We start from the raw sequence: 27,126 nt of genomic DNA, 5'->3' as shown, positions 1-27,126 counted from the left end.
ACTCTTATGTTCTCCAATACAGCCCATATCTCATCCTATCACTCTTATGTTCTCCAATACTGCCCATATCTCATCCTATCACTCTTATGTTCTCCAATACTGCCCATATCTCATCCTATCACTCTTATGTTCTCCAATACTGCCCATATCTCATCCTATCACTCTTATGTTCTCCAATACTGCCCATATCTCATCCTATCACTCTTATGTTCTCCAATACTGCCCATATCTCATCCTATCACTCTTATGTTCTCCAATACTGCCCATATCTCATCCTATCACTCTTATGTTCTCCAATACTGCCCATATCTCATCCTATCCTCACTCTTATGTTCTCCAATACTGCCCATATCTCATCCCATCTCTCTTATGTTCTCCAATACTGCCCATATCTCATCCCATCACTTATGTTCTCCAATACTGCCCATATCTCATCCTATCACCTTATGTTCTCCAATACTGCCCATATCTCATCCTATCACTCTTATGTTCTCCAATACTGCCCATATCTCATCCCATCACTCTTATGTTCTCCAATACTGCCCATATCTCATCCTATCACTCTTATGTTCTCCAATACTGCCCATATCTCATCATATCACTCTTATGTTCTCCAATACTGCCCATATCTATCCTATCACTCTTATGTTCTCCAATACTGCCCATATCTCATCCTATCACTCTTATGTTCTCCAATACAGCCCATATCTCACCCTATCACTCTTATGTTCTCCAATACTGCCCATATCTCATCCTATCACTCTTATGTTCTCCAATACTGCCCATATCTCATCCTATCACTCTTATGTTCTCCAATACTGCCATATCTCATCCTATCACTCTTATGTTCACCAATACTGCCCATATCTCATCCTATCACCCTATCACTCTTATGTTCTCCAATACTGCCCAATCTCATCCTATCACTCTTATGTTCTCCAATACAACCCATATCTCATCCTATCACCCTATCACTCTTATGTTCTCCAATACTGCCCATATCTATCCTATCACTCTTATGTTCTCCAATACTGCCCATATCTCATCCTATCAATCTTATGTTCTCCAATACAGCCCATATCTCATCCTATCACTCTTATGTTCTCCAATACAGCCCATATCTCATCCTATCACTCTTATGTTCTCCAATACTTGCCCATATCTCATCCTATCACTCTTATCTTCTCCATACTGCCCATATCTCATCCTATCACTCTTATGTTCTCCAATACTGCCCATATCTCATCCTATCACTCTTTATGTTCTCCAATACTGCCCATATCTCATCCTATCACTCTTATGTCTCCAATACTGCCCATATCTCATCCTATCACTCTTATGTTCTCCAATACTGCCCATATCTCATCCTATCACTCTTATGTTCTCCAATACTGCCCATATCTCATCCTATCACTCTTATGTTCTCCAATACTGCCCATATCTCATCCTATCACTCTTATGTTCTCCAATACTGCCCATATCTCATCCTATCCTCACTCCTATGTTCTCCAATACTGCCCATATCTCATCCCATCACTCTTATGTTCTCCAATACTGCCCATATCTCATCCCATCACTCTTATGTTCTCCAATACTGGCCATATCTCATCCTATCACTCTTATGTTCTCCAATACTGCCCATATCTCATCCTATCACTCTTATGTTCTCCAATACTGCCCATATCTCATCCTATCACTCTTATGTTCTCCAATACTGCCCATATCTCATCCTATCACTCTTATGTTCTCCAATACAGCCCATATCTCATCCTATCACTCTTATGTTCTCCAATACTGCCCATATCTCATCCTATCACTCTTATGTTCTCCAATACTGCCCATATCTCATCCTATCACTCTTATGTTCTCCAATACTGCCCATATCTCATCCTATCACTCTTATGTTCTCCAATACTGCCCATATCTCATCCTATCACTCTTATGTTCTCCAATACTGCCCATATCTCATCCTATCACTCTTATGTTCTCCAATACTGCCCATATCTCATCCTATCACTCTTATGTTCTCCAATACTGCCCATATCTCATCCTATCCTCACTCTTATATTGTCCAATACATCTCACATCTCACATCATCCTATCACTCTTATGTTCTCCAATACTGCCCATATCTCATCCTATCACTCTTATGTTCTCCAATACAGCCCATATCTCATCCTATCACTCTTATGTTCTCCAATACTGCCCATATCTCATCCTATCACTCATATGGTTCTCCAATAATGCCCATATCTCATCCTATCACTCTTGATGTTCTCCAATACTGCCCATATCTCATCCTAGCACTCTTATGTTCTCCAATACTTGCCCATATCCTCATCCTATCACTCTTATGTTCTCCCATACTGTGCCCTATCTCATCCTATCACTCTTATGGTTCCTCCCAATCCTGCCCATATCTCACATCCTATTCACTCTTATGTTCTCCAATACTGCCCATATCTCATCCTATCCCTCACTCTTATATTGTCCAATACATCCTCACATTCAGCAATCATCCTATCACTCTTAGCTTCTCCAATACTGCCCATGATCTCATCCTATCACTCTTAGTTCTCCAATACTGCCCATATCTCATCCTATCACTCTTATGTTCTCCACTCCAGCCCATATCTCATCCCTATCACTCTTATGTTCTCCAATACTGCCCATATCTCATCCTATCACTCTTATGTTCTCCAATACTGCCCATATCTCATCCTATCACTCTTATGTTCTCCATACTGCCCATATCTCATCCTATCACTCTTATGTTCTCCAATACTGCCCATATCTCATCCTATCACTCTTATGTTCTCCAATACTGCCCATATCTCATCCTATCACTCTTATGTTCTCCAATACTGCCCATATCTCATCCTATCACTCTTATGTTCTCCAATACTGCCCATATCTCATCCTATCACTCTTATGTTCTCCAATACTGCCCATATCTCATCCTATCACTCTTATGTTCTCCACTACAGCCCATATCTTATCCTATCACTCTTATGTTCTCCAATACTGCCCATATCTCATCCTATCACTCTTATGTTTCTCCAATACTGCCCATATCTCATCCTATCACTCTTATGTTCTCCAATACTGCCCATATCTCATCCTATCACTCTTATGTTCTCCAATACTGCCCATATCTCATCCTATCACTCTTATGTTCTCCAATACTGCCCATATCTCATCCTATCACTCTTATGTTTTTCCAATACTGCCCATATCTCATCCTATCACTCTTATGTTCTCCAATACTGCCCATATCTCATCCTATCACTCTTATGTTCTCCAATACAGCCCATATCTCACCCTATCACTCTTATGTTCTCCAATACTGCCCATATCTCATTCTATCACTCTTATGTTCTCCAATACTGCCCATATCTCATCCTATCACTCTTATGTTCTCCAATACTGCCCATATCTCATCCTATCACTCTTATGTTCTCCAATACTGCACATATCTCATCCTATCACCCTATCACTCTTATGTTCTCCAATACTGCCCATATCTCATCCTATCACTCTTATGTTCTCCAATACAGCCCATATCTCATCCTATCACCCTATCACTCTTATGTTCTCCAATACTGCCCATATCTCATCCTATCACTCTTATGTTCTCCAATACAGCCCATATCTCATCCTATCACTCTTATGTTCTCCAATACAGCCCATATCTCATCCTATCACTCTTATGTTCTCCAATACTGCCCATATCTCATCCTATCACTCTTATGTTCTCCAATACAGCCCATATCTCATCCTATCACTCTTATGTTCTCCAATACTGCCCATATCTCATCCTATCACTCTTATGTTCTCCAATACTGCCCATATCTCATCCTATCACTCTTATGTTCTCCAATACAGCGCATATCTCATCCTATCACTCTTATGTTCTCCAATACAGCCCATATCTCATCCTATCACTCTTATGTTCTCCAATACAGCCCATATCTCATCCTATCACTCTTATGTTCTCCAATACTGCCCATATCTCATCCTATCACTCTTATGTTCTCCAATACTGCCCATATCTCATCCTATCACTCTTATGTTCTCCAATACAGCCCATATCTCATCCTATCACTCTTATGTTCTCCAATACTGCCCATATCTCATCCTATCACTCTTATGTTCTCCAATACAGCCCATATCTCATCCTATCACTCTTATGTTCTCCAATACTGCCCATATCTCATCCTATCACTCTTATGTTCTCCAATACTGCCCATATCTCATCCTATCACTCTTATGTTCTCCAATACAGCCCATATCTCATCCTATCACTCTTATGCTCTCCAATACAGCCCATATCTCATCCTATCACTCTTATGTTCTCCAATACTGCCCATATCTCATCCTATCACTCTTATGTTCTCCAATACTGCCATATCTCATCCTATCACTCTTATGTTCTCCAATACAGCCCATATCTCATCCTATCACTCTTATGTTCTCCAATACAGCCCATATCTCATCCTATCACTCTTATGTTCTCCAATACTGCCCATATCTCATCCTATCACTCTTATGTTCTCCAATACTGCCCATATCTCATCCTATCACTCTTATGTTCTCCAATACTGCCCATATCTCATCCTATCACTCTTATGTTCTCCAATACTGCCCATATCTCATCCTATCACTCTTATGTTCTCCAATACTGCCCATATCTCATCCTATCACTCTTATGTTCTCCAATACTGCCCATATCTCATCCTATCACTCTTATGTTCTCCAATACTGCCCATATCTCATCCTATCCTCACTCTTATGTTCTCCAATACTGCCCATATCTCATCCCATCACTCTTATGTTCTCCAATACTGCCCATATCTCATCCCATCACTTATGTTCTCCAATACTGCCCATATCTCATCCTATCACTCTTATGTTCTCCAATACTGCCCATATCTCATCCTATCACTCTTATGTTCTCCAATACTGCCCATATCTCATCCCATCACTCTTATGTTCTCCAATACTGCCCATATCTCATCCTATCACTCTTATGTTCTCCAATACTGCCCATATCTCATCATATCACTCTTATGTTCTCCAATACTGCCCATATCTCATCCTATCACTCTTATGTTCTCCAATACTGCCCATATCTCATCCTATCACTCTTATGTTCTCCAATACAGCCCATATCACCCTATCACTCTTATGTTCTCCAATACTGCCCATATCTCATCCTATCACTCTTATGTTCTCCAATACTGCCCATATCTCATCCTATCACTCTTATGTTCTCCAATACTGCCCATATCTCATCCTATCACTCTTATGTTCACCAATACTGCCCATATCTCATCCTATCACCCTATCACTCTTATGTTCTCCATACTGCCCATATCTCATCCTATCACTCTTATGTTCTCCAATACAACCCATATCTCATCCTATCACCCTATCACTCTTATGTTCTCCAATACTGCCCATATCTCATCCTATCACTCTTATGTTCTCCAATACTGCCCATATCTCATCCTATCACTCTTATGTTCTCCAATACAGCCCATATCTCATCCTATCACTCTTATGTTCTCCAATACAGCCCATATCTCATCCTATCACTCTTATGTTCTCCAATACTGCCCATATCTCATCCTATCACTCTTATCTTCTCCAATACTGCCCATATCTCATCCTATCACTCTTATGTTCTCCAATACTGCCCATATCTCATCCTATCACTCTTATGTTCTCCAATACTGCCCATATCTCATCCTATCACTCTTATGTTCTCCAATACTGCCCATATCTCATCCTATCACTCTTATGTTCTCCAATACTGCCCATATCTCATCCTATCACTCTTATGTTCTCCAATACTACCCATATCTCATCCTATCCTCACTCCTATGTTCTCCAATACTGCCCATATCTCATCCCATCACTCTTATGTTCTCCAATACTGCCCATATCTCATCCCATCACTCTTATGTTCTCCAATACTGGCCATATCTCATCCTATCACTCTTATGTTCTCCAATACTGCCCATATCTCATCCTATCACTCTTATGTTCTCCAATACTGCCCATATCTCATCCTATCACTCTTATGTTCTCCAATACTGCCCATATCTCATCCTATCACTCTTATGTTCTCCAATACAGCCCATATCTCATCCTATCACTCTTATGTTCTCCAATACTGCCCATATCTCATCCTATCACTCATATGTTCTCCAATACTGCCCATATCTCATCCTATCACTCTTATGTTCTCCAATACTGCCCATATCTCATCCTATCACTCTTATGTTCTCCAATACTGCCCATATCTCATCCTATCACTCTTATGTTCTCCAATACTGCCCATATCTCATCCTATCACTCTTATGTTCTCCAATACTGCCCATATCTCATCCTATCACTCTTATGTTCTCCAATACTGCCCATATCTCATCCTATCCTCACTCTTATATTGTCCAATACATCTCACATCTCACATCATCCTATCACTCTTATGTTCTCCAATACTGCCCATATCTCATCCTATCACTCTTATGTTCTCCAATACAGCCCATATCTCATCCTATCACTCTTATGTTCTCCAATACTGCCCATATCTCATCCTATCACTCATATGTTCTCCAATACTGCCCATATCTCATCCTATCACTCTTATGTTCTCCAATACTGCCCATATCTCATCCTATCACTCTTATGTTCTCCAATACTGCCCATATCTCATCCTATCACTCTTATGTTCTCCAATACTGCCCATATCTCATCCTATCACTCTTATGTTCTCCAATACTGCCCATATCTCATCCTATCACTCTTATGTTCTCCAATACAGCCCATATCTCATCCTATCCTCACTCTTATATTGTCCAATACATCTCACATCTCACATCATCCTATCACTCTTATGTTCTCCAATACTGCCCATATCTCATCCTATCACTCTTATGTTCTCCAATACTGCCCATATCTCATCCTATCACTCTTATGTTCTCCACTACAGCCCATATCTCATCCTATCACTCTTATGTTCTCCAATACTGCCCATATCTCATCCTATCACTCTTATGTTCTCCAATACTGCCCATATCTCATCCTATCACTCTTATGTTCTCCAATACTGCCCATATCTCATCCTATCACTCTTATGTTCTCCAATACTGCCCATATCTCATCCTATCACTCTTATGTTCTCCAATACTGCCCATATCTCATCCTATCACTCTTATGTTCTCCAATACTGCCCATATCTCATCCTATCACTCTTATGTTCTCCAATACTGCCCATATCTCATCCTATCACTCTTATGTTCTCCAATACTGCCCATATCTCATCCTATCACTCTTATGTTCTCCACTACAGCCCATATCTTATCCTATCACTCTTATGTTCTCCAATACTGCCCATATCTCATCCTATCACTCTTATGTTCTCCAATACTGCCCATATCTCATCCTATCACTCTTATGTTCTCCAATACTGCCCATATCTCATCCTATCACTCTTATGTTCTCCAATACTGCCCATATCTCATCCTATCACTCTTATGTTCTCCAATACTGCCCATATCTCATCCTATCACTCTTATGTTTTCCAATACTGCCCATATCTCATCCTATCACTCTTATGTTCTCCAATACTGCCCATATCTCATCCTATCACTCTTATGTTCTCCAATACTGCCCATATCTCATCCTATCAACACTCTTATATTGTCCAATACTGCCCATATCTCATCCTATCAACACTCTTATATTGTCCAATACAGCCCATATCTCATCCTATCCTTACTGTTATATTTTCCAATACTGCCCATATCTCATCCTATCAACACTCTTATATTGTCCAATACAGCCCATATCTCATCCTATCCTTACTGTTATATTTTCCAATACAGCCCATATCTCAATCTATCAACACTCTTATATTGTCCAATACAGCCCATATCTCACCCTATCAACACTCTTATATTGTCCAATACAGCCCATATCTCACCCTATCATCACTCTTATATTGTCCAATACAGCCCATATCTCACCCTATCAACACTCTTATATTGTCCAATACAGCCCATATCTCATCCTATCAACACTCTTATATTCTCCAATACAGCCCATATCTCAACCTATCAACACTCGTATATTGTCCAATACAGCCCATATCTCATCCTATCATCACTCTTATATTGTCCAATACAGCCCATATCTCATCCTATCCTTACTGTTATATTTTCCAATACAGCCCATATCTCAATCTATCAACACTCTTATATTGTCCAATACAGCCCATATCTCACCCTATCAACACTCTTATATTGTCCAATACAGCCCATATCTCACCCTATCATCACTCTTATATTGTCCAATACAGCCCATATCTCACCCTATCAACACTCTTATATTGTCCAATACAGCCCATATCTCATCCTATCAACACTCTTATATTCTCCAATACAGCCCATATCTCAACCTATCAACACTCGTATATTGTCCAATACAGCCCATATCTCATCCTATCATCACTCTTATATTGTCCAATACAGCCCATATCTCACCCTATCAACACTCTTATATTGTCCAATACAGCCCATATCTCATCCTATCAACACTCTTATATTGACCAATACAGCCCATATCTCATCCTATCAACACTCTTATATTGACCAATACAGCCCATATCTCATCCTATCATCACTCTTATATTGTCCAATACAGCCCATATCTCATCCTATCAACACTCTTATATTGTCCAATACAGCCCATATAAGCACCTATAAACATCAAACCACCACTCCTATGGGTAATCACTTCCTCAACATTTCAATGGCGAAGGTGCATAAAGATGTAGGAATTCAGACAATGACGTCATTATTTTTAGCACTACCCACAGAGTTCTTAAACTACGGTGCCCCAGATGGTTCAATATGCCAGTAAATCAGCACAATTTACTTTAATGCTGGACGGGCAGGCAGGTGCGGGCAGTGATCGATTGAATAGCATGCATTTAGTTTTACTTGCATTTAAGAGCAGTTGGAGGCCACGGAAGGAGTGTTGTATGGCATTGAAGCTCGTTTGGAGGTTAGTTAACACAGTGTCCAAAGAAGGGCCAGAAGTATACAGAATGGTGTCGTCTAAGTAGAGGTGGATCAGAGAATCACCAGCAGCAAGAGCGACATCATTGATGTATACAGAGAAGAGAGTCGGCCCGAGAATTGAACCCTGTGTCACCCCCGTAGAGACTGCCAGAGGTCCGGACATCAGGCCCTCTGATTTGACACACTGAACTCTATCAGAGAAGTAGTTGGTAATACAGGCGAGGCAATCATTTGAGAAACCAAGGCTGTTGAGTCTGCCAATAAGAATGTGGTGATTGACAGAGTCGAAAGCCTTGGCCAGGTCGATGAATACGGATGCACAGTAAGGTCTCTTATCAATGGCGGTTATGATGTCGTTTAGGACCTTGAGCGTGGCTGAGGTGCACCCATGACCAGCTCTGAAACCAGATTGCATAGCGGAGAAGGTACGGTGGGATTCTAAATGGTCTGTTATCTGTTTGTTAACTTGGCTTTTGAAGACCTTAGAAAGATATATATAGGGTAGGATAGATATAGGTCTGTAGCAGTTTGGGTCTAGAGTGTCACCCCCTTTGAAGAGGGTTATGATCATAATAACCCTTTTGTTAGTAGCCGTGGTTGAAGATCTGTTTGTGCTGTATACTTACTCCTATGGTCATTATCTGGCCGTTGGGTGACTGAGACGGCATCAATGGCTCTGGGATCAGTCTTGTTCGTAAGGATAAACCCTTTATCAGTCATGGACTTACTTAATTACATAGGCCCATCCCTCCGTTGGGAGCAGAGGTCATCAGGGCTTCTGTCCATCTCACTCTGTTCTGGGCCGTCTTCTTCAGATCCTTCCATCCTATACCGGTTCTTTCTGTTCTTGGCCGTCTTCTCCAGATCCTTCCATCCTATACCGGTTTCTTTTTGTTCTGGGCCGTCTTCTCCAGATCCTTCCATCCTATACCGGTTTCTTTTTGTTCTGGGCCGTCTTCTCCAGATCCTTCCATCCTATACCGGTTCTCTCTGTTCTTGGCCGTCTTCTCCAGATCCTTCCATCATATACCGGTTTCTTTTTGTTCTGGGCCGTCTTCTCCAGATCCTTCCATCATATACCGGTTTCTTTTTGTTCTGGGCAGTCTTCTCCAGATCCTTCCATCCTATACCGGTTTCTTTTTGTTCTGGGCCGTCTTCTCCAGATCCTTCCATCATATACCGGTTTCTTTTTGTTCTGGGCCGTCTTCTCCAGATCCTTCCATCCTATACCGGTTATTTCTGTATCTGTCTCAAGATCCCACATGGACTTTATTCATTCAGTGTATCATTTTTATTTACCTCTATTATAATGTCTTGGTGTTTGCCTTCGTGTTGTTATGATGTGTCATTTTTCTCTCCAGAGTATGTTTGGGGCGACCACCAACCCCATCCCTGAGTACAAGGTGGCTGCCACCCCAAAGTCTCGCTTCATCCTGCTACACTATGGGACCTTCAAGGCGGGCTGGGATTGGCTGATCCTCCTGGCCACTTTCTATGTGGCCATCACCGTGCCCTATAACGTTTGCTTCACCGTGGTGGAGGGGCGGGACGAGGGGGGCGGCTCTGGGGCTCGCAACCCCCCCAGTTACAGCGACATCTTGGTGGAGATTCTGTTCATCATTGGTAAGCCCACCCCTACCCCAGAATGTTACCCCTCCCACACCCCAGAATGTTACCCCCTCCCCCACCCCATAATGTTACCCCCACCCCAGAATGTACCCCTCCCCACCCCTACCCCAGAATGTTACCCCTCCCACACCCCAGAATGTTACCCCTCCCCCACCCATAATGTTACCCCACCCCAGAATGTTACCCCTCCCCCACCCCATAATGTTACCCCACCCCAGAATGTTACCCCTCCCCACCCCCACCCCAGAATGTTACCCCCTCCCCACCCCCTACCCCAGAATGTTACCCCTCCCACACCACCACCCAGAATGTTACCCCTCCCACACCCCAGAATGGTACCCCTCACCCACCCCATAATGTTACCCCACCCCAGAATGTTACCCCTCCCCACCCCCACCCCAGAATGTTACCCCTCCCACACCCACACCCCAGAATGTTACCCCTCCCACACCCACACCCCAGAATGTTACCCCTCCCACACCCCAGAATGTTACCCCTCCCACACCCCAGAATGTTACCCCTCCCACACCCCAGAATGTTACCCCTCCCACACCCCAGAATGTACCCCTCCCACACCCCAGAATGTTACCCCTCCCACACCCCAGAATGTTACCCCTCCCACACCCCAGAATGTTACCCCTCCACACCCCAGAATGTTACCCCTCCACACCCCAGAATGTTACCCCTCCACACCCCAGAATGTTACCCCACCCACACCCCAGAATGTTACCCCACTCACACCCCAGAATGTTACCCCTCCCACACCCCAGAATGTTACCCCTCCCACACCCCAGAATGTTACCCCTCCCACACCCCAGAATGTTACCCCTCCCACACCCCAGAATGTTACCCCTCCACACCCCAGAATGTTACCCCTCCACACCCCAGAATGTTACCCCCCCACACCCCAGAATGTTACCCCTCCCACACCCCAGAATGTTACCCCTCCCACACCCCAGAATGTTACCCCTCCCACACCCCAGAATGTTACCCCTCCCACACCCCAGAATGTTACCCCTCCACACCCCAGCCCAGAATGTTACCCCACCCACACCCCAGAATGTTACCCCACCCACACCCCAGAATGTTACCCCTCCACACCCCAGAATGTTACCCCACCCACACCCCAGAATGTTACCCCACCCACACCCCAGAATGTTACCCCTCCCACACCCCAGAATGTTACCCCTCCACACCCCAGAATGTTACCCCTCCCACACCCCAGAATGTTACCCCACCCACACCCCAGAATGTTGCCCCTCCCACACCCCAAAATGTTACCCCTCCTGTAACAGAGCGATGATTAAGCTGAAGACTTCCGTTAGCTCCCAGAGATAATGCCTAGGCTTTAACATTCAGATTACAACCGGGGCAACATTCTGGGCAGGTTAGCACACTCTTGTGGCCCTGGAGACATGGGTTCAACCCCTCAGTCGCTCACAAACCCATTGATTTAATAAACAATTGCATCATTCACTTCTCGATCATCATAACAGCCAATATTAATCCACATCCCATCCCACATCCAAGGCACTTCCTCATCTAATTAACATCCAGCCAATCGTTTGAGGAGATCAATGAGCACTTCTGTATTTTATTAAACAGACTGATTACATTTCCACCTCTTGTTTCCAGACTGTTTATTGTGAGGGATTATGGTTATAATAACTAAGATCAATACCAAAAAGCTTCCTCTGTTACCCAGCAGGCACAACTGGTTGCAATGTCACGTCATGGTTAAGTTGTATACTGATTGTTTACGTTCTTTTTCATGTCCCGTTTAGGGTTGCAAGATTCAGCAAACTTTCCCCAAATTTCCAGATCTTCCAGACGTCCTGGTTGTAGGATTCCAGATTTCCTGCTTATTCCTTTCCTGTGTCCAGGAGTCTTCCAGCCGGGATTTATGGAAAGCTGTGAATTTTGGGAATTACCAGAAAAGAAACTGTAAATGATGTTTTCAACAGTGGAGGCTGAGGAGGGGCTCATAATAATGACTGGAATGGAGTCAATGGAATGGAATCAACCACATGGAAACCACGTCTTTGATTTGTTTGATTCCATTCCATTGGCTCCGTTCCAGCCATTATTATGAGCCGTCCTCCCCTCAGCAGCCTCCACTGGTTTTCTAATGGTTGTTATCTCATTTATCTGACAAGATAACAGCCAAAATTCTACGTCTTTCCCAGACATATTGATGTTGACGTGAAAATAAATGTCTTAACTTAGTTGTAATCTGACAACTCTACAACCGATTTATGACCAGGAACAACGTCATTATGCCAAATGTTGCTTGCTGGGTTGAATGATGATTGAATGATGGTTGAATGATCCCACCTAGGAGCGATCCTTTTTAACCTCTGTCTGTGTGTCCTCTGTTGTGTTTTTATTGGTGTTCTATGTGTTGGCTGGTCCAATCAAATGTCCCCTTTGTCCTATTCTATCTCACCATGTGTTTTCTGTGACAGACATTGCACTGAACTTCCGCACCACCTATGTGAGTACGACTGGTCAGGTGGTTTATGAAGCCCGCTCTATCTTTGTACACTACGCCACCTCCTGGCTGTTTGTTGACCTGATCGCCGCCCTGCCCTTTGACCTGCTCTACGCCTTCAATATCAGCGTGGTGGGTGTGCGGCACGTTCCCGCAACGCAGACATGCACAGACATATGAGAAGACACACACATACACAAGCATACATACTTTACACACACACACACACACACACACACACACACACACACACACACACACACACACACACATACAGTACCAGTCAAAAGTTTGGACACACCTACTCATTCAAGGGTTTTTCTTTAGTTGAACTATTTTCTACATTGTAGTAGTGAAGACATCAAAACTATGAAATAACACATATGGCATCATGTAGTAACCAAAAAAGTGTTAAACAAATTAAAATATTTTTGAGATTATTCAAAGTAGCCACCCTTTGCCTTGATGACAGCTTTGCACACTCTCGGCCTTCTCTCAACCAGCTTCATGAGGAATGCTTTTCCAACAGTCTTGAAGGAGTTCCCACATTTGCTGAGCACTTGTTAGCGGCTTTTCCTTCACTCTGTGGTCCAACTCATCCCAAACCATCTCAATTGGGTTGAGGTCGGTTGATTGTGGAGGCCAGGTCATCTGATGCAGCACTCCATCACTCTCCTTCTGGTCAAATAGCCCTTACACTGCCTGAAGGTATGTTGGGTCATTATCCTGTTGAAAAACAAATTATAGTCCCACTAAGCCCAAACCAGATGGGTTGGCGTATCGCTGCAGAATGCTGTGGTAGCTATGCTGGTCTAATGTCCATTGCTTGTGTTGTGTGACCCAAGCAAGTCTCTTCTTCTTATTGGTGTCCTTTAGTAGTGGTTTCTTTGCAGCAATTTGACCATGAAGGCCTGATTCACGCAGTCTCCTCTCAACAGTTGATGTTGAGATGTGTATGTTACTTGGTCCTGCCGTACATACCTATACGTACGCTACGGTCACAAGACGCAGGCCTCCTAATTGTCCCTAGAATTTCTAAGCAAACAGCTGGAGGCAGGGCTTTCTCCTATAGAGCTCCATTTTTATGGAACGGTCTGCCTACCCATGTCAGAGACGCAAACTCGGTCTCAACCTTTAAGTCTTTACTGAAGACTCATCTCTTCAGTGGGTCATATGATTGAGTGTAGTCTGGCCCAGGAGTGGGAAGGTGAACGGAAAGGCTCTGGAGCAACGAACCGCCCTTGCTGTCTCTGCCTGGCCGGTTCCCCTCTTTCCACTGGGATTCTCTGCCTCTAACCCTATTACAGGGGCTGAGTCACTGGCTTGCTGGGGCTCTCTCATGCTGTCCCTGGAGGGGGTGCGTCACCTGAGTGGGTTGATTCACTGTTGTGGTCATCCTGTCTGGGTTGGCGCCCCCCCCCCCCTTGGGTTGTGCCGTGGCGGAGATCTTTGTGGGCTATACTCAGCCTTGTCTCAGGATGGTAAGTTGGTGGTTGAAGATATCCCTCTAGTGGTGTGGGGGCTGTGCTTTGGCAAAGTGGGTGGGGTTATATCCTTCCTGTTTGGCCCTGTCCGGGGGTGTCCTCGGATGGGGCCACAGTGTCTCCTGACCCCTCCTGTCTCAGCCTCCAGTATTTATGCTGCAGTAGTTTATGTGTCGGGGGGCTGGGGTCAGTTTGTTATATCTGGAGTACTTCTCCTGTCCTATTCGGTGTCCTGTGTGAATCTAAGTGTGCGTTCTCTAATTCTCTCCTTCTCTCTTTCTTTCTCTCTCTCGGAGGACCTGAGCCCTAGGACCATGCCCCAGGACTACCTGACATGATGACTCCTTGCTGTCCCCAGTCCACCTGGCCATGCTGCTGTTCCAGTTTCAACTGACCTGAGCCCTAGGACCATGCCCCAGGACTACCTGACATGATGACTCCTTGCTGTCCCCAGTCTACCTGGCCATGCTGCTGCTCCAGTTTCAACTTCCACCTGACTGTGCTGCTGCTCTAGTTTAAACTGTTCTGCCTTATTATTATTCGACCATGCTGGTCATTTATGAACATTGAACATCTTGACCATGTTCTGTTATAATCTCCACCCGGCACAGCCAGAAGAGGACTGGCCACCCCACATAGCCTGGTTCCTCTCTAGGTTTCTTCCTAGGTATTGGCCTTTCTAGGGAGTTTTTCCTAGCCACTGTGCTTCTCCACCTGCATTGCTTGCTGTTTGGGGTTTTAGGCTGGGTTTCTGTACAGCACTTTGAGATATCAGCTGATGTACGAAGGGCTATATAAATAAATTTGATTTGATTTGATTTGATTTGACTTGAACTCTGTGAAGCATTTATTTGGGCTGCAATCTGAGGTGCTAATGAAACTTATCCTCTGTAGCAGAGGTAACTCTGGATCTTCCTTTCCTGTGGCGGTCCTCATGAGAGCCAGTTTCATCATATAGCTTGATGGTTTTTGCAACATCACTTGAAAAAACTTCTTGCCATTTTCCACATTGACTGACCTTCATGTCTTAAAGTAATGATGGACTGTCATTTCTCTTTGCTTATTTGAGCTGTTCTTGCCATAATATGGACTTGGTCTTTTACCCAATAGGGCTATCTTCTGTATACACCCCCTACCTTGTCACAACACAACTGATTTGCTTAAACTCATTAAGAATGAAAGACATTCCACAAATGTACTTTTAACAAGACACACCTGTTTCATTTAATTTAAATGCATTCCAGGTGACTGCCTCATGAAGCTGGTTGAGAGAATGCCAACAGTGTGCAAAGCTGTCATCAAGGCAAAGGGTGGCTATTTGAATCTCAAATATATCTTGATTTGTTTAACCCTTTTTTGCTTACTACATGATTCCATATGTGTTATTTCATAGTTTTGATGTCTTCACTATTATTCTACAATGTAGAACATAGTAAAAATAAAGAAAAACACTTGAATGAGTATGTGTGTCCAAACATTTGACTGGTACTGTAAATAGAAACACACACGCAGAATGGTGACTGATCACTTTGTTCTTTGGCCAAAGGGCTTCATAGAGACATGGGGGTGCAGCCAGCCAGGGACTGGGGTGTGTCTGTCTGTGTGTGAGGAATAGGTCATGTTTGTGTGAGACGTATTGAGTCGTCAGTCACACCGAGTCTCCCCAGGCTTTAATGGTGTCCAGTGATGTATCAATACCAGCCTCCTGCTGTGTCATCGATCCCCAAACCAAGAACCTTTCTCACAACAACACCTCAAAGGCATCACTCAACTGTCAAACTTTCCAACTTTCAAGGACACACACACACACACACACACACACACATCACACACACACATCACACACACACACTCTGTCAATACCAATGACCATTGACCTCTGCTTTCATGTCCCCTCCCTCCCCTCCTCTTCCCCTGTGCAGTACTTTGGGGTCCACCTGCTGAAGACAGTGCGGTTACTGCGTCTCCTGAGGCTGCTCCAGAAGCTGGAGCGTTACTCTGAGTACAGCGCCGTGGTTCTCACCCTGCTCATGTCTACTTTCGCCCTGCTGGCCCACTGGATGGCCTGCGTCTGGTACTTCATCGGACGCAAGGAGATCGAGAGCAACAGCCTGAGCTCCTGGGATAATGGTGAGTAAACCTGGCAACAAAATAAACACACACACACTCACACACACACACACACACACACTCACACACACACTAAATCCCTATTAAATGGTATTTTAGTTATTAGTTCAATGATAATGAAGAGCTATTGGGACATTGGATAGTTAGCAACTTCCCTCACAAGTAAATACACAGTGACTCCTTGATGGTAACTCCTCACATGTAAAGACACAGTGACTCCTTGATGGTAACTCCTTACATGTAAATACACAGTGACTCCTTGATGGTAACTCCTCACATGTAAAGACACAGTGACTCCTTGATGGTAACTCCACACATGTAAAGACACAGTGACTCCTTGATGGTAACTCCACCCTGTCTCTCAGTTAGCTGGTCCTCTGTCTCTCAGTTAGCTGGTCCTCTGTCTCTCAGTTAGCTGGTCCTCTGTCTCTCAGTTAGCTGTCTCTCGTTAGCTGGTCCTCTGTCTGTCAGTTAGCTGGTCCTCTGTCTCTCAGTTAGCTGGTCCTCTGTCTGTCAGTTAGCTGGTCCTCTGTCTGTCAGTTAGCTGGTCCTCTGTCTGTCAGTTAGCTGGTCCTCTGTCTGTCAGTTAGCTGGTCCTCTGTCTGTCAGTTAGCTGGTCTTCTGTCTGTCAGTTAGCTGGTCCCCTGTCTGTCAGTTAGCTGGTCCCCTGTCTGTCAGTTAGCTGGTTCTCTGTCTGTCAGTTAGCTGGTCCTCTGTCTGTCAGTTAGCTGGTCCTCTGTCTGTCAGTTAGCTGGTTCTCTGTCTGTCAGTTAGCTGGTCCTCTGTCTGTCAGTTAGCTGGTCCTCTGTCTCTCAGTTAGCTGGTCCTCTGTCTCTCAGTTAGCTGGTCCCCTGTCGGTCAGTTAGCTGGTCCTCTGTCTCTCAGTTAGCTGGTCCTCTGTCTGTCAGTTAGCTGGTTCCCTGTCTGTCAGTTAGCTGGTTCTCTGTCTGTCAGTTAGCTGGTCCTCTGTCTGTCAGTTAGCTGGTTCTCTGTCTGTCAGTTAGCTGGTCCTCTGTCTGTTTGGTAGCTGGTCCTCTGTCTGTCAGTTAGCTGGTTCTCTGTCTGTCAGTTAGCTGGTCCTCTGTCTCTCAGTTAGCTGGTCTTCTGTCTCTCAGTTAGCTGGTCCTCTGTCTGTCAGTTAGCAGCCAACCACTGTATTCTGTGTGTGTGTGTGTGTGTGTGTGTGTGTGTGTGTGTGTGTGTGTCTGCAATACTGTCCTCAATCACCCGGAGGCTACATGTACCTTAATATCACCTCACACTCACAGACACCAGGATATCAGACGTGGGTTCAAATAGTATTTGAAATCATTCAATTACTTTGAGCATTTGCTTTAGCCTGGCTGGAGTGTCGGATGAATGGAGTTTGCACTTTTGTGACTATTCTATTGGTTCCGTTGCACTTGGTAAGCTCAATCAAGCACAGCCAAAGTATTTTAAATGATTTCAAATAGTATTTGAAACCAAGGAACAGTGCACACTAGTCAAAGGGCTAGAGAATTGGGATGCAGACAGGGTGTCTCAGGGGTTTATTGGAAGGTAGACAACATGAGAGAGAAGATGAAGGGCTGGGAGAGACAGCAGACCATGTTCTCCCCCTGTCTCTCTCTCTCTCTCTCTCTCTCTCTCTCTCTCTCTCTCTGTCTCTACCTGATAATCACAGCTCTGTGAGATTCAGGTGTCATACAGAACATACTTCAGCACCATGGACAGGGTCTGCATACAGAACATACTGCAGCACCATGGACAGGGTCTGCATACAGAACATACTTCAGCACCATGGACAGGGTCTGCATACAGAACATACTGCAGCACCATGGACAGGGTCTGCATACAGAACATACTTCAGCACCATGGACAGGGTCTGCATTCAGAACATACTGCAGCACCATATACAACTCCAGGGACTAGAGAGACAGTGCTGTCTGGCTCTGCATGTACAGGATAAATGAGCACTGAATAAGAAGTCAGTATCAACTGACCACTGCACTCAAGGCACGGATGCGCACACACACACATACAAACACACACACACACACACATCCAAACACACATACTCTCTCACACACACACACACACACACACACACACGCATACTCACACACACACACACACACACACACACACACACACACACACACACACACACACACACACACATACACACACACACACACACACACACACACATACTCACACTCACACACACACACACACACACACACAAATAATCACTGTCCTTTGGGTCCGTGGTGTCTGGTTCACATGTTCATGCAGCAATCTACTTAAAGGTCATTAAATAACTGCAGGAGAATTTGCATGACTGTGACATTTCTACTAAGTGATATAAATATTAACACTGTTCTCTAATCTCCCCAGGCTGGCTTCATGAACTGGCAAAACGTCTCGACACCCCTTACTTCCTGTCACCTTTAACCTCGTTCCTTGGAGTCACTGATTCGCTGCACACTTCTAGAACGAATGGGTTGGCAGCCAATTACAATCACTGGAACACATCAGGGTCAGAGCCGATTGGACAGGATTTCTCTTCCTCCTTCAGCTCCGGCCAATGGAACGTCAGCGAGGCGGGGCGGAGCCAGGTGAATGGCTCAGGGGCCTCGGGGGCGGCGCTAGGAGGCGGGCCGTCAGTGAGGAGCTCCTACGTGACGTCTCTTTACTTCGCTCTGAGCAGTCTGACCAGCGTGGGCTTCGGAAACGTCTCAGCCAACACCGACTCAGAGAAGATCTTCTCCATCTGCACCATGCTCATAGGAGGTGAGACACGCTGACTCACTGTTAGGAGGTGAGACACGCTGACTCACTGTTAGGAGGTCAGACATGCTGACTCACTGTTAGGAGGTCAGACACGCTGACTCACTGTTAGGAGGTGAGACACGCTGACTCACTGTTAGGAGGTCAGACACGCTGACTCACTGTTAGGAGGTCAGACACGCTGACTTACTGTTAGGAGGTCAGACACGCTGACTCACTGTTAGGAGGTGAGACACGCAGACTCACTGTTAGGAGGTCAGACACGCTGACTCACTGTTAGTAGGTGAGACACGCTGACTCACTGTTAGGAGGTGAGACACACTGACTCACTGTTAGGAGGTGAGACACACTGACTCACTGTTAGGAGGTGAGACACACTGACTCACTGTTAGGAGGTCAGACACACTGACTCACTGTTAGGAGGTGAGACACACTGACTCACTGATAGAAGTGAGACACACTGACTCACTGTTAGGAGGTGAGACACACTGACTCACTGTTAGGAGGTGAGACACACTGACTCACTGTTAGGAGGTGAGACACACTGACTCACTGTTAGGAGGTGAGACACGCTGACTCACTGTTAGGAGGTGAGACACACTGACTCACTGTTAGGAGGTGAGACACGCTGACTCACTGTTAGGAGGTGAGACATGCTGACTCACTGTTAGGAGGTGAGACACGCTGACTCACTGTTAGGTGAGACACTGACTCACTGTTAGGTGAGACACACTGACTCACTGTTAGGAGGTGAGACACGCTGACTCACTGTTAGGAAGTGAGACACACTGACTCACTGTTAGGAGGTGAGACACACTGACTCACTGTTAGGAGGTCAGACACACTGACTCACTGTTAGGAGGTGAGACACACTGACTCACTGTTAGGAGGTGAGACACACTGACTCACTGTTAGGAGGTGAGACACACTGACTCACTGTTAGGAGGTGAGACACACTGACTCACTGTTAGGAGGTGAGACACACTGACTCACTGTTAGGAGGTGAGACACACTGACTCACTGTTAGGAGGTGAGACACGCTGACTCACTGTTAGGAGGTGAGACATGCTGACTCACTGTTAGGAGGTGAGACACGCTGACTCACTGTTAGGTGAGACACACTGACTCACTGTTAGGAGGTGAGACACACTGACTCACTGTTAGGAGGTGAGACACGCTGACTCACTGTAGGCCCCCCCCTTGGAACTCAGTTAGGAGTTCGACACACTGACTCACTGTTAGGAGGTCAGACACGCTGACTCACTGTTAGGAGGTCAGACACGCTGACTTACTGTTAGGAGGTCGAGACACGCTGACTCACTGTTAGGAGGTGTAGACACGCAGACTCACTGTTAGGAGGTCAGACACGCTGACTCACTGTTAGGAGGTGAGACACGCTGACTCACTGTTAGGAGGTGAGACACACTGACTCACTGTTAGGAGGTGAGACACACTGACTCACTGTTAGGAGGTGAGACACACTGACTCACTGTTAGGAGGTCAGACACACTGACTCACTGTTAGGAGGTGAGACACACTGACTCACTGATAGGAGGTGAGACACACTGACTCACTGTTAGGAGGTGAGACACACTGACTCACTGTTAGGAGGTGAGACACACTGACTCACTGTTAGGAGGTGAGACACACTGACTCACTGTTAGGAGGTGAGACACACTGACTCACTGTTAGGAGGTGGAGACACACTGACTCACTGTTAGGAGGTCAGACACACTGACTCACTGTTAGGAGGGTGTGAACCACACTGACTCACTGATAGAAGTGAGACACACGACTCACTGTTAGGAGGTGAGACAACACTGACTCACTGTTAGGAGGTGAGACACACTGACTCACTGTTAGGAGGTGAGACACACTGACTCACTGTTAGGAGGTGAGACACGCTGACTCACTGTTAGGAGGTGAGACACCTGACTCACTGTTAGAGGAGGTGAGACACGCTGACTCCCTGTTAGGAGGTGAGACATGCTGACTCACTGTTAGGAGGTGAGACACGCTGACTCACTGTTAGGTGAGACACTGACTCACTGTTAGGTGAGACACACTGACTCACTGTTAGGAGGTGAGACACGCTGACTCACTGTTAGGAAGTGAGACACACTGACTCACTGTTAGGAGGTGAGACACACTGACTCACTGTTAGGGAGTCAGACACACTGACTCACTGTTAGGAGGTGAGACACACTGACTCACTGTTAGGAGGTGAACACACTGACTCACTGTTAGGAGGTGAGACACACTGACTCACTGTTAGGAGGTGAGACACACTGACTCACTGTTAGGAGGTGAGACACACTGACTCACTGTTAGGAGGTGAGACACACTGACTCACTGTTAGGAGGTGAGACACGCTGACTCACTGTTAGGAGGTGAACATGCTGACTCACTGTTAGGAGGTGAGACACGCTGACTCACTGTTAGGTGAGACACACTGACTCACTGTTAGGAGGTGAGACACACTGACTCACTGTTAGGAGGTGAGACACGCTGACTCACTGTTAGGAGGTGAGACACACTGACTCACTGTTAGGAGGTGAGACACACTGACTCACTGTTAGGAGGTCAGACAACACTGACTCACTGTTAGGAGGTGAGACACACTGACTCACTGTTAGGAGGTGAGACACACTGACTCACTGTTAGGAGGTGAGACACACTGACTCACTGTAGGAGGTGAGACACACTGACTCACTGTTAGGATGTGAGACACACTGACTCACTGTTAAGAGGTGAGACACACTGACTCACTGTTAGGAGGTGAGACACACTGACTCACTGTTAGGAGGTGAGACACACTGACTCACTGTTAGGAGGTGAGACACGCTGACTCACTGTTAGGTGAGACACACTGACTCACTGTTAGGAGGTGAGACACACTGACTCACTGTTAGGAGGTGAGACACCTGACTCACTGTTAGGAGGTGAGACACACTGACTCACTGTTAGGAGGTGAGACACACTGACTCACTGTTAGGAGGTGAGACACACTGACTCACTGTTAGGAGGTGAGACACACTGACTCACTGTTAGGAGGTGAGACACACTGACTCACTGTTAGGAGGTGAGACACACTGACTCACTGTTAGGAGGTGAGACCAGCACTGCTCACTGTTAGGAGGTGAGACACACTGACTCCTGTTAGGAGGTGAGACACACTGACTCACTGTTAGAGGTGAGACACACTGACCTCACTGTTTAGGAGGTGAGACACACTGACTCACTGTTAGGAGGTGAGACATGCTGACTCACTGTTAGGAGGTGAGACACACGACTCACTGTTAGGAGGTGAGACACACTGACTCACTGTTAGGAGGTGAGACACACTGACTCACTGTTAGGAGGTGAGACACACTGACTCACTGTTAGGAGGTCAGACACCTGACTCACTGTTAGGAGGTGAGACACACTGACTCACTGTTAGGAGGTGAGACACACTGACTCACTGTTAGGAGGTGAGACAAGACAACACTGACTCACTGTTAGGAGGTGAGACACACACTGACTCACTGTTAGGAGGTGAGACACACTGACTCACTGTTAGGAGGTGAGACACCGGACTCACTGTTAGGAGGTGAGACACGCTGACTCACTGTTAGGAGGTGAGACATGCTGACTCACTGTTAGGAGGTGGACACGCTGACTCACTGTTAGGTGAGACACACTGACTCACTGTTAGGAGGTGAGACACACTGACTCACTGTTAGGAGGTGAGACACGCTGACTCACTGTTAGGAGGTGAGACACACTGACTCACTGTTAGGAGGTGAGACACACTGACTCACTGTTAGGAGGTCAGACACACTGACTCACTGTTAGGAGGTGAGACACACTGACTCACTGTTAGGAGGTGAGACACACTGACTCACTGTTAGGAGGTGAGACACACTGACTCACTGTTAGGAGGTGAGACACACTGACTCACTGTTAGGATGTGAGACACACTGACTCACTGTTAGGAGGTGAGACACACTGACTCACTGTTAGGAGGTGAGACACCTGACTCACTGTTAGGAGGTGAGACACACTGACTCACTGTTAGGAGGTGAGACACACTGACTCACTGTTAGGGTGAGACACACTGACTCACTGTTAGGAGGTGAGACACACTGCCTCACTGTTAGGGAGTTGAGACACACTGACTCACTGTTAGGAGGTGAGACACACTGACTCACTGTCTCTTATACACATCTAGGAGTGTATAAGAGACAGCACTGACTCACTGTTAGGAGGTGAGACACACTGACTCACTGTTAGGAGGTGAGACACACTGACTCACTGTTAGGGAGGTGAGACCACAGACTGACTCACTGTTAGGAAGTGAGACAACACTGACTCACTGTTATGGGGAGGTGAGACAACACTGACTCACTGTTAGGAGGTGAGACATGCACTGACTCACTGTTAGGAGGTGAGACCACTGGAACTCACTGTTAGGAGGTGAGACACACGGCACGCCATGTTAGGAGGTGGAGACCACTGACTCACTGTTAGGGAGTGTGGACAGACACTGACTCACTGTGTAGGAGGTGAGACACACTGACTCACTGTTAGGAGGTGAGACACACTGACTCACTGTTAGAGGTGAGACACACTGACTCACTGTTAGGAGGTGAGACACACTGACTCACTGTTAGGAGGTGAGACATGCTGACTCACTGTTAGGAGGTGAGACACACTGACTCACTGTTAGGAGGTGAGACACACTGACTCACTGTTAGGAGGTGAGACACACTGACTCACTGTTAGGAGGTGAGACACACTGACTCACTGTTAGGAGGTGAGACACACTGACTCACTGTTAGGAGGTGAGACACACTGACTCACTGTTAGGAGGTGAGACACACTGACTCACTGTTAGGAGGTGAGACACACTGACTCACTGTTAGGAGGTGAGACACACTGACTCACTGTTAGGAGGTGAGACACACTGACTCACTGTTAGGAGGTGAGACACACTGACTCACTGTTAGGTGAGACACACTGACTCACTGTTAGGAGGTGAGACACACTGACTCACTGTTAGGAGGTGAGACACACTGACTCACTGTTAGGAGGTGAGACACACTGACTCACTGTTAGGAGGTGAGACACACTGACTCACTGTTAGGAGGTGAGACACACTGACTCACTGTTAGGAGGTGAGACACACTGACTCACTGTTAGGAGGTGAGACACACTGACTCACTGTTAGGAGGTGAGACACACTGACTCACTGTTAGGAGGTGAGACACACTGACTCACTGTTAGGAGGTGAGACACACTGACTCACTGTTAGGAGGTGAGACACACTGACTCACTGTTAGGAGGTGAGACACACTGACTCACTGTTAGGAGGTGAGACACACTGACTCACTGTTAGGAGGTGAGACACACTGACTCACTGTTAGGAGGTGAGACACGCTGACTCACTGTTAGGAGGTGAGACACACTGACTCACTGTTAGGAGGTGAGACATGCTGACTCACTGTTAGGAGGTGAGACACACTGACTCACTGTTAGGAGGTGAGACACACTGACTCACTGTTAGGAGGTGAGACACACTGACTCACTGTTAGGAGGTGAGACACACTGACTCACTGTTAGGAGGTGAGACACACTGACTCACTGTTAGGAGGTGAGACACACTGACTCACTGTTAGGAGGTGAGACACACTGACTCACTGTTAGGAGGTGAGACACACTGACTCACTGTTAGGAGGTGAGACACACTGACTCACTGTTAGGAGGTGAGACACACTGACTCACTGTTAGGAGGTGAGACACGCTGACTCACTGTTAGGAGGTGAGACACGCTGACTCACTGTTAGGAGGTGAGACACGCTGACTCACTGTTAGGAGGTGAGACACACTGACTCACTGTTAGGAGGTGAGACACACTGACTCACTGTTAGGAGGTGAGACACGCTGACTCACTGTTAGGAGGTGAGACACGCTGACTCACTGTTAGGAGGTGAGACATGCTGACTCACTGTTAGGAGGTGAGACATGCTGACTCACTGTTAGGAGGTGAGACACGCTGACTCACTGTTAGGAGGTGAGACACACTGACTCACTGTTAGGAGGTGAGACACACTGACTCACTGTTAGGAGGTGAGACACACTGACTCACTGTTAGGAGGTGAGACACACTGACTCACTGTTAGGAGGTGAGACACACTGACTCACTGTTAGGAGGTGAGACACACTGACTCACTGTTAGGAGGTGAGACACACTGACTCACTGTTAGGAGGTGAGACACACTGACTCACTGTTAGGAGGTGAGACATGCTGACTCACTGTTAGGAGGTGAGACATGCTGACTCACTGTTAGGAGGTGAGACACACTGACTCACTGTTAGGAGGTGAGACACGCTGACTCACTGTTAGGAGGTGAGACACGCTGACTCACTGTTAGGAGGTGAGACACGCTGACTCACTGTTAGGAGGTGAGACATGCTGACTCACTGTTAGGAGGTGAGACATGCTGACTCACTGTTAGGAGGTGAGACATGCTGACTCACTGTTAGGAGGTGAGACACACTGACTCACTGTTAGGAGGTGAGACACACTGACTCACTGTTAGGAGGTGAGACACACTGACTCACTGTTAGGAGGTGAGACACACTGACTCACTGTTAGGAGGTGAGACACACTGACTCACTGTTAGGAGGTGAGACACACTGACTCACTGTTAGGAGGTGAGACACACTGACTCACTGTTAGGAGGTGAGACACGCTGACTCACTGTTAGGAGGTGAGACACACTGACTCACTGTTAGGAGGTGAGACACGCTGACTCACTGTTAGGAGGTGAGACACGCTGACTCACTGTTAGGAGGTGAGACACGCTGACTCACTGTTAGGAGGTGAGACATGCTGACTCACTGTTAGGAGGTGAGACATACTGACTCACTGTTAGGAGGTGAGACACACTGACTCACTGTTAGGAGGTGAGACACACTGACTCACTGTTAGGAGGTGAGACACACTGACTCACTGTTAGGAGGTGAGACACACTGACTCACTGTTAGGAGGTGAGACACACTGACTCACTGTTAGGAGGTGAGACACACTGACTCACTGTTAGGAGGTGAGACACACTGACTCACTGTTAGGAGGTGAGACACACTGACTCACTGTTAGGAGGTGAGACACACTGACTCACTGTTAGGAGGTGAGACACACTGACTCACTGTTAGGAGGTGAGACACACTGACTCACTGTTAGGAGGTGAGACACACTGACTCACTGTTAGGAGGTGAGACATGCTGACTCACTGTTAGGAGGTGAGACATGCTGACTCACTGTTAGGAGGTGAGACACACTGACTCACTGTTAGGAGGTGAGACACACTGACTCACTGTTAGGAGGTGAGACACACTGACTCACTGTTAGGAGGTGAGACACACTGACTCACTGTTAGGAGGTGAGACACACTGACTCACTGTTAGGAGGTGAGACACACTGACTCACTGTTAGGAGGTGAGACACACTGACTCACTGTTAGGAGGTGAGACACACTGACTCACT

At 46.2% G+C, this 27,126-nt stretch overlaps 1 protein-coding gene across 1 annotated transcript in view; it reads left to right on the top strand.

Moving 5' to 3' along the window:
* The window catches only part of LOC116366235 (potassium voltage-gated channel subfamily H member 4-like), a gene marked incomplete at its 3' end in the record, with an annotated part of 57,296 nt that overhangs the window by 9,379 nt on the left and 20,791 nt on the right, over window positions 1–27,126 (top strand). Inside the window, exons 2-5 of the mRNA XM_031818468.1 lie at window positions 10,451–10,712; window positions 13,184–13,341; window positions 16,616–16,823; window positions 19,203–19,598. Of these exons, the coding sequence (XP_031674328.1) occupies window positions 10,454–10,712; window positions 13,184–13,341; window positions 16,616–16,823; window positions 19,203–19,598 (1,021 nt within the window). The remainder of the gene's footprint in view (window positions 1–10,450; window positions 10,713–13,183; window positions 13,342–16,615; window positions 16,824–19,202; window positions 19,599–27,126) is intronic.

The sequence above is a fragment of the Oncorhynchus kisutch genome, unplaced genomic scaffold (genome assembly GCF_002021735.2).
Source record: "Oncorhynchus kisutch isolate 150728-3 unplaced genomic scaffold, Okis_V2 scaffold1417, whole genome shotgun sequence".
Taxonomy (NCBI): Eukaryota; Metazoa; Chordata; class Actinopteri; order Salmoniformes; family Salmonidae; genus Oncorhynchus; species Oncorhynchus kisutch.
Note: the sequence above shows the minus strand (reverse complement) of the source record. Positions and strands in the feature narration are given on the sequence as shown.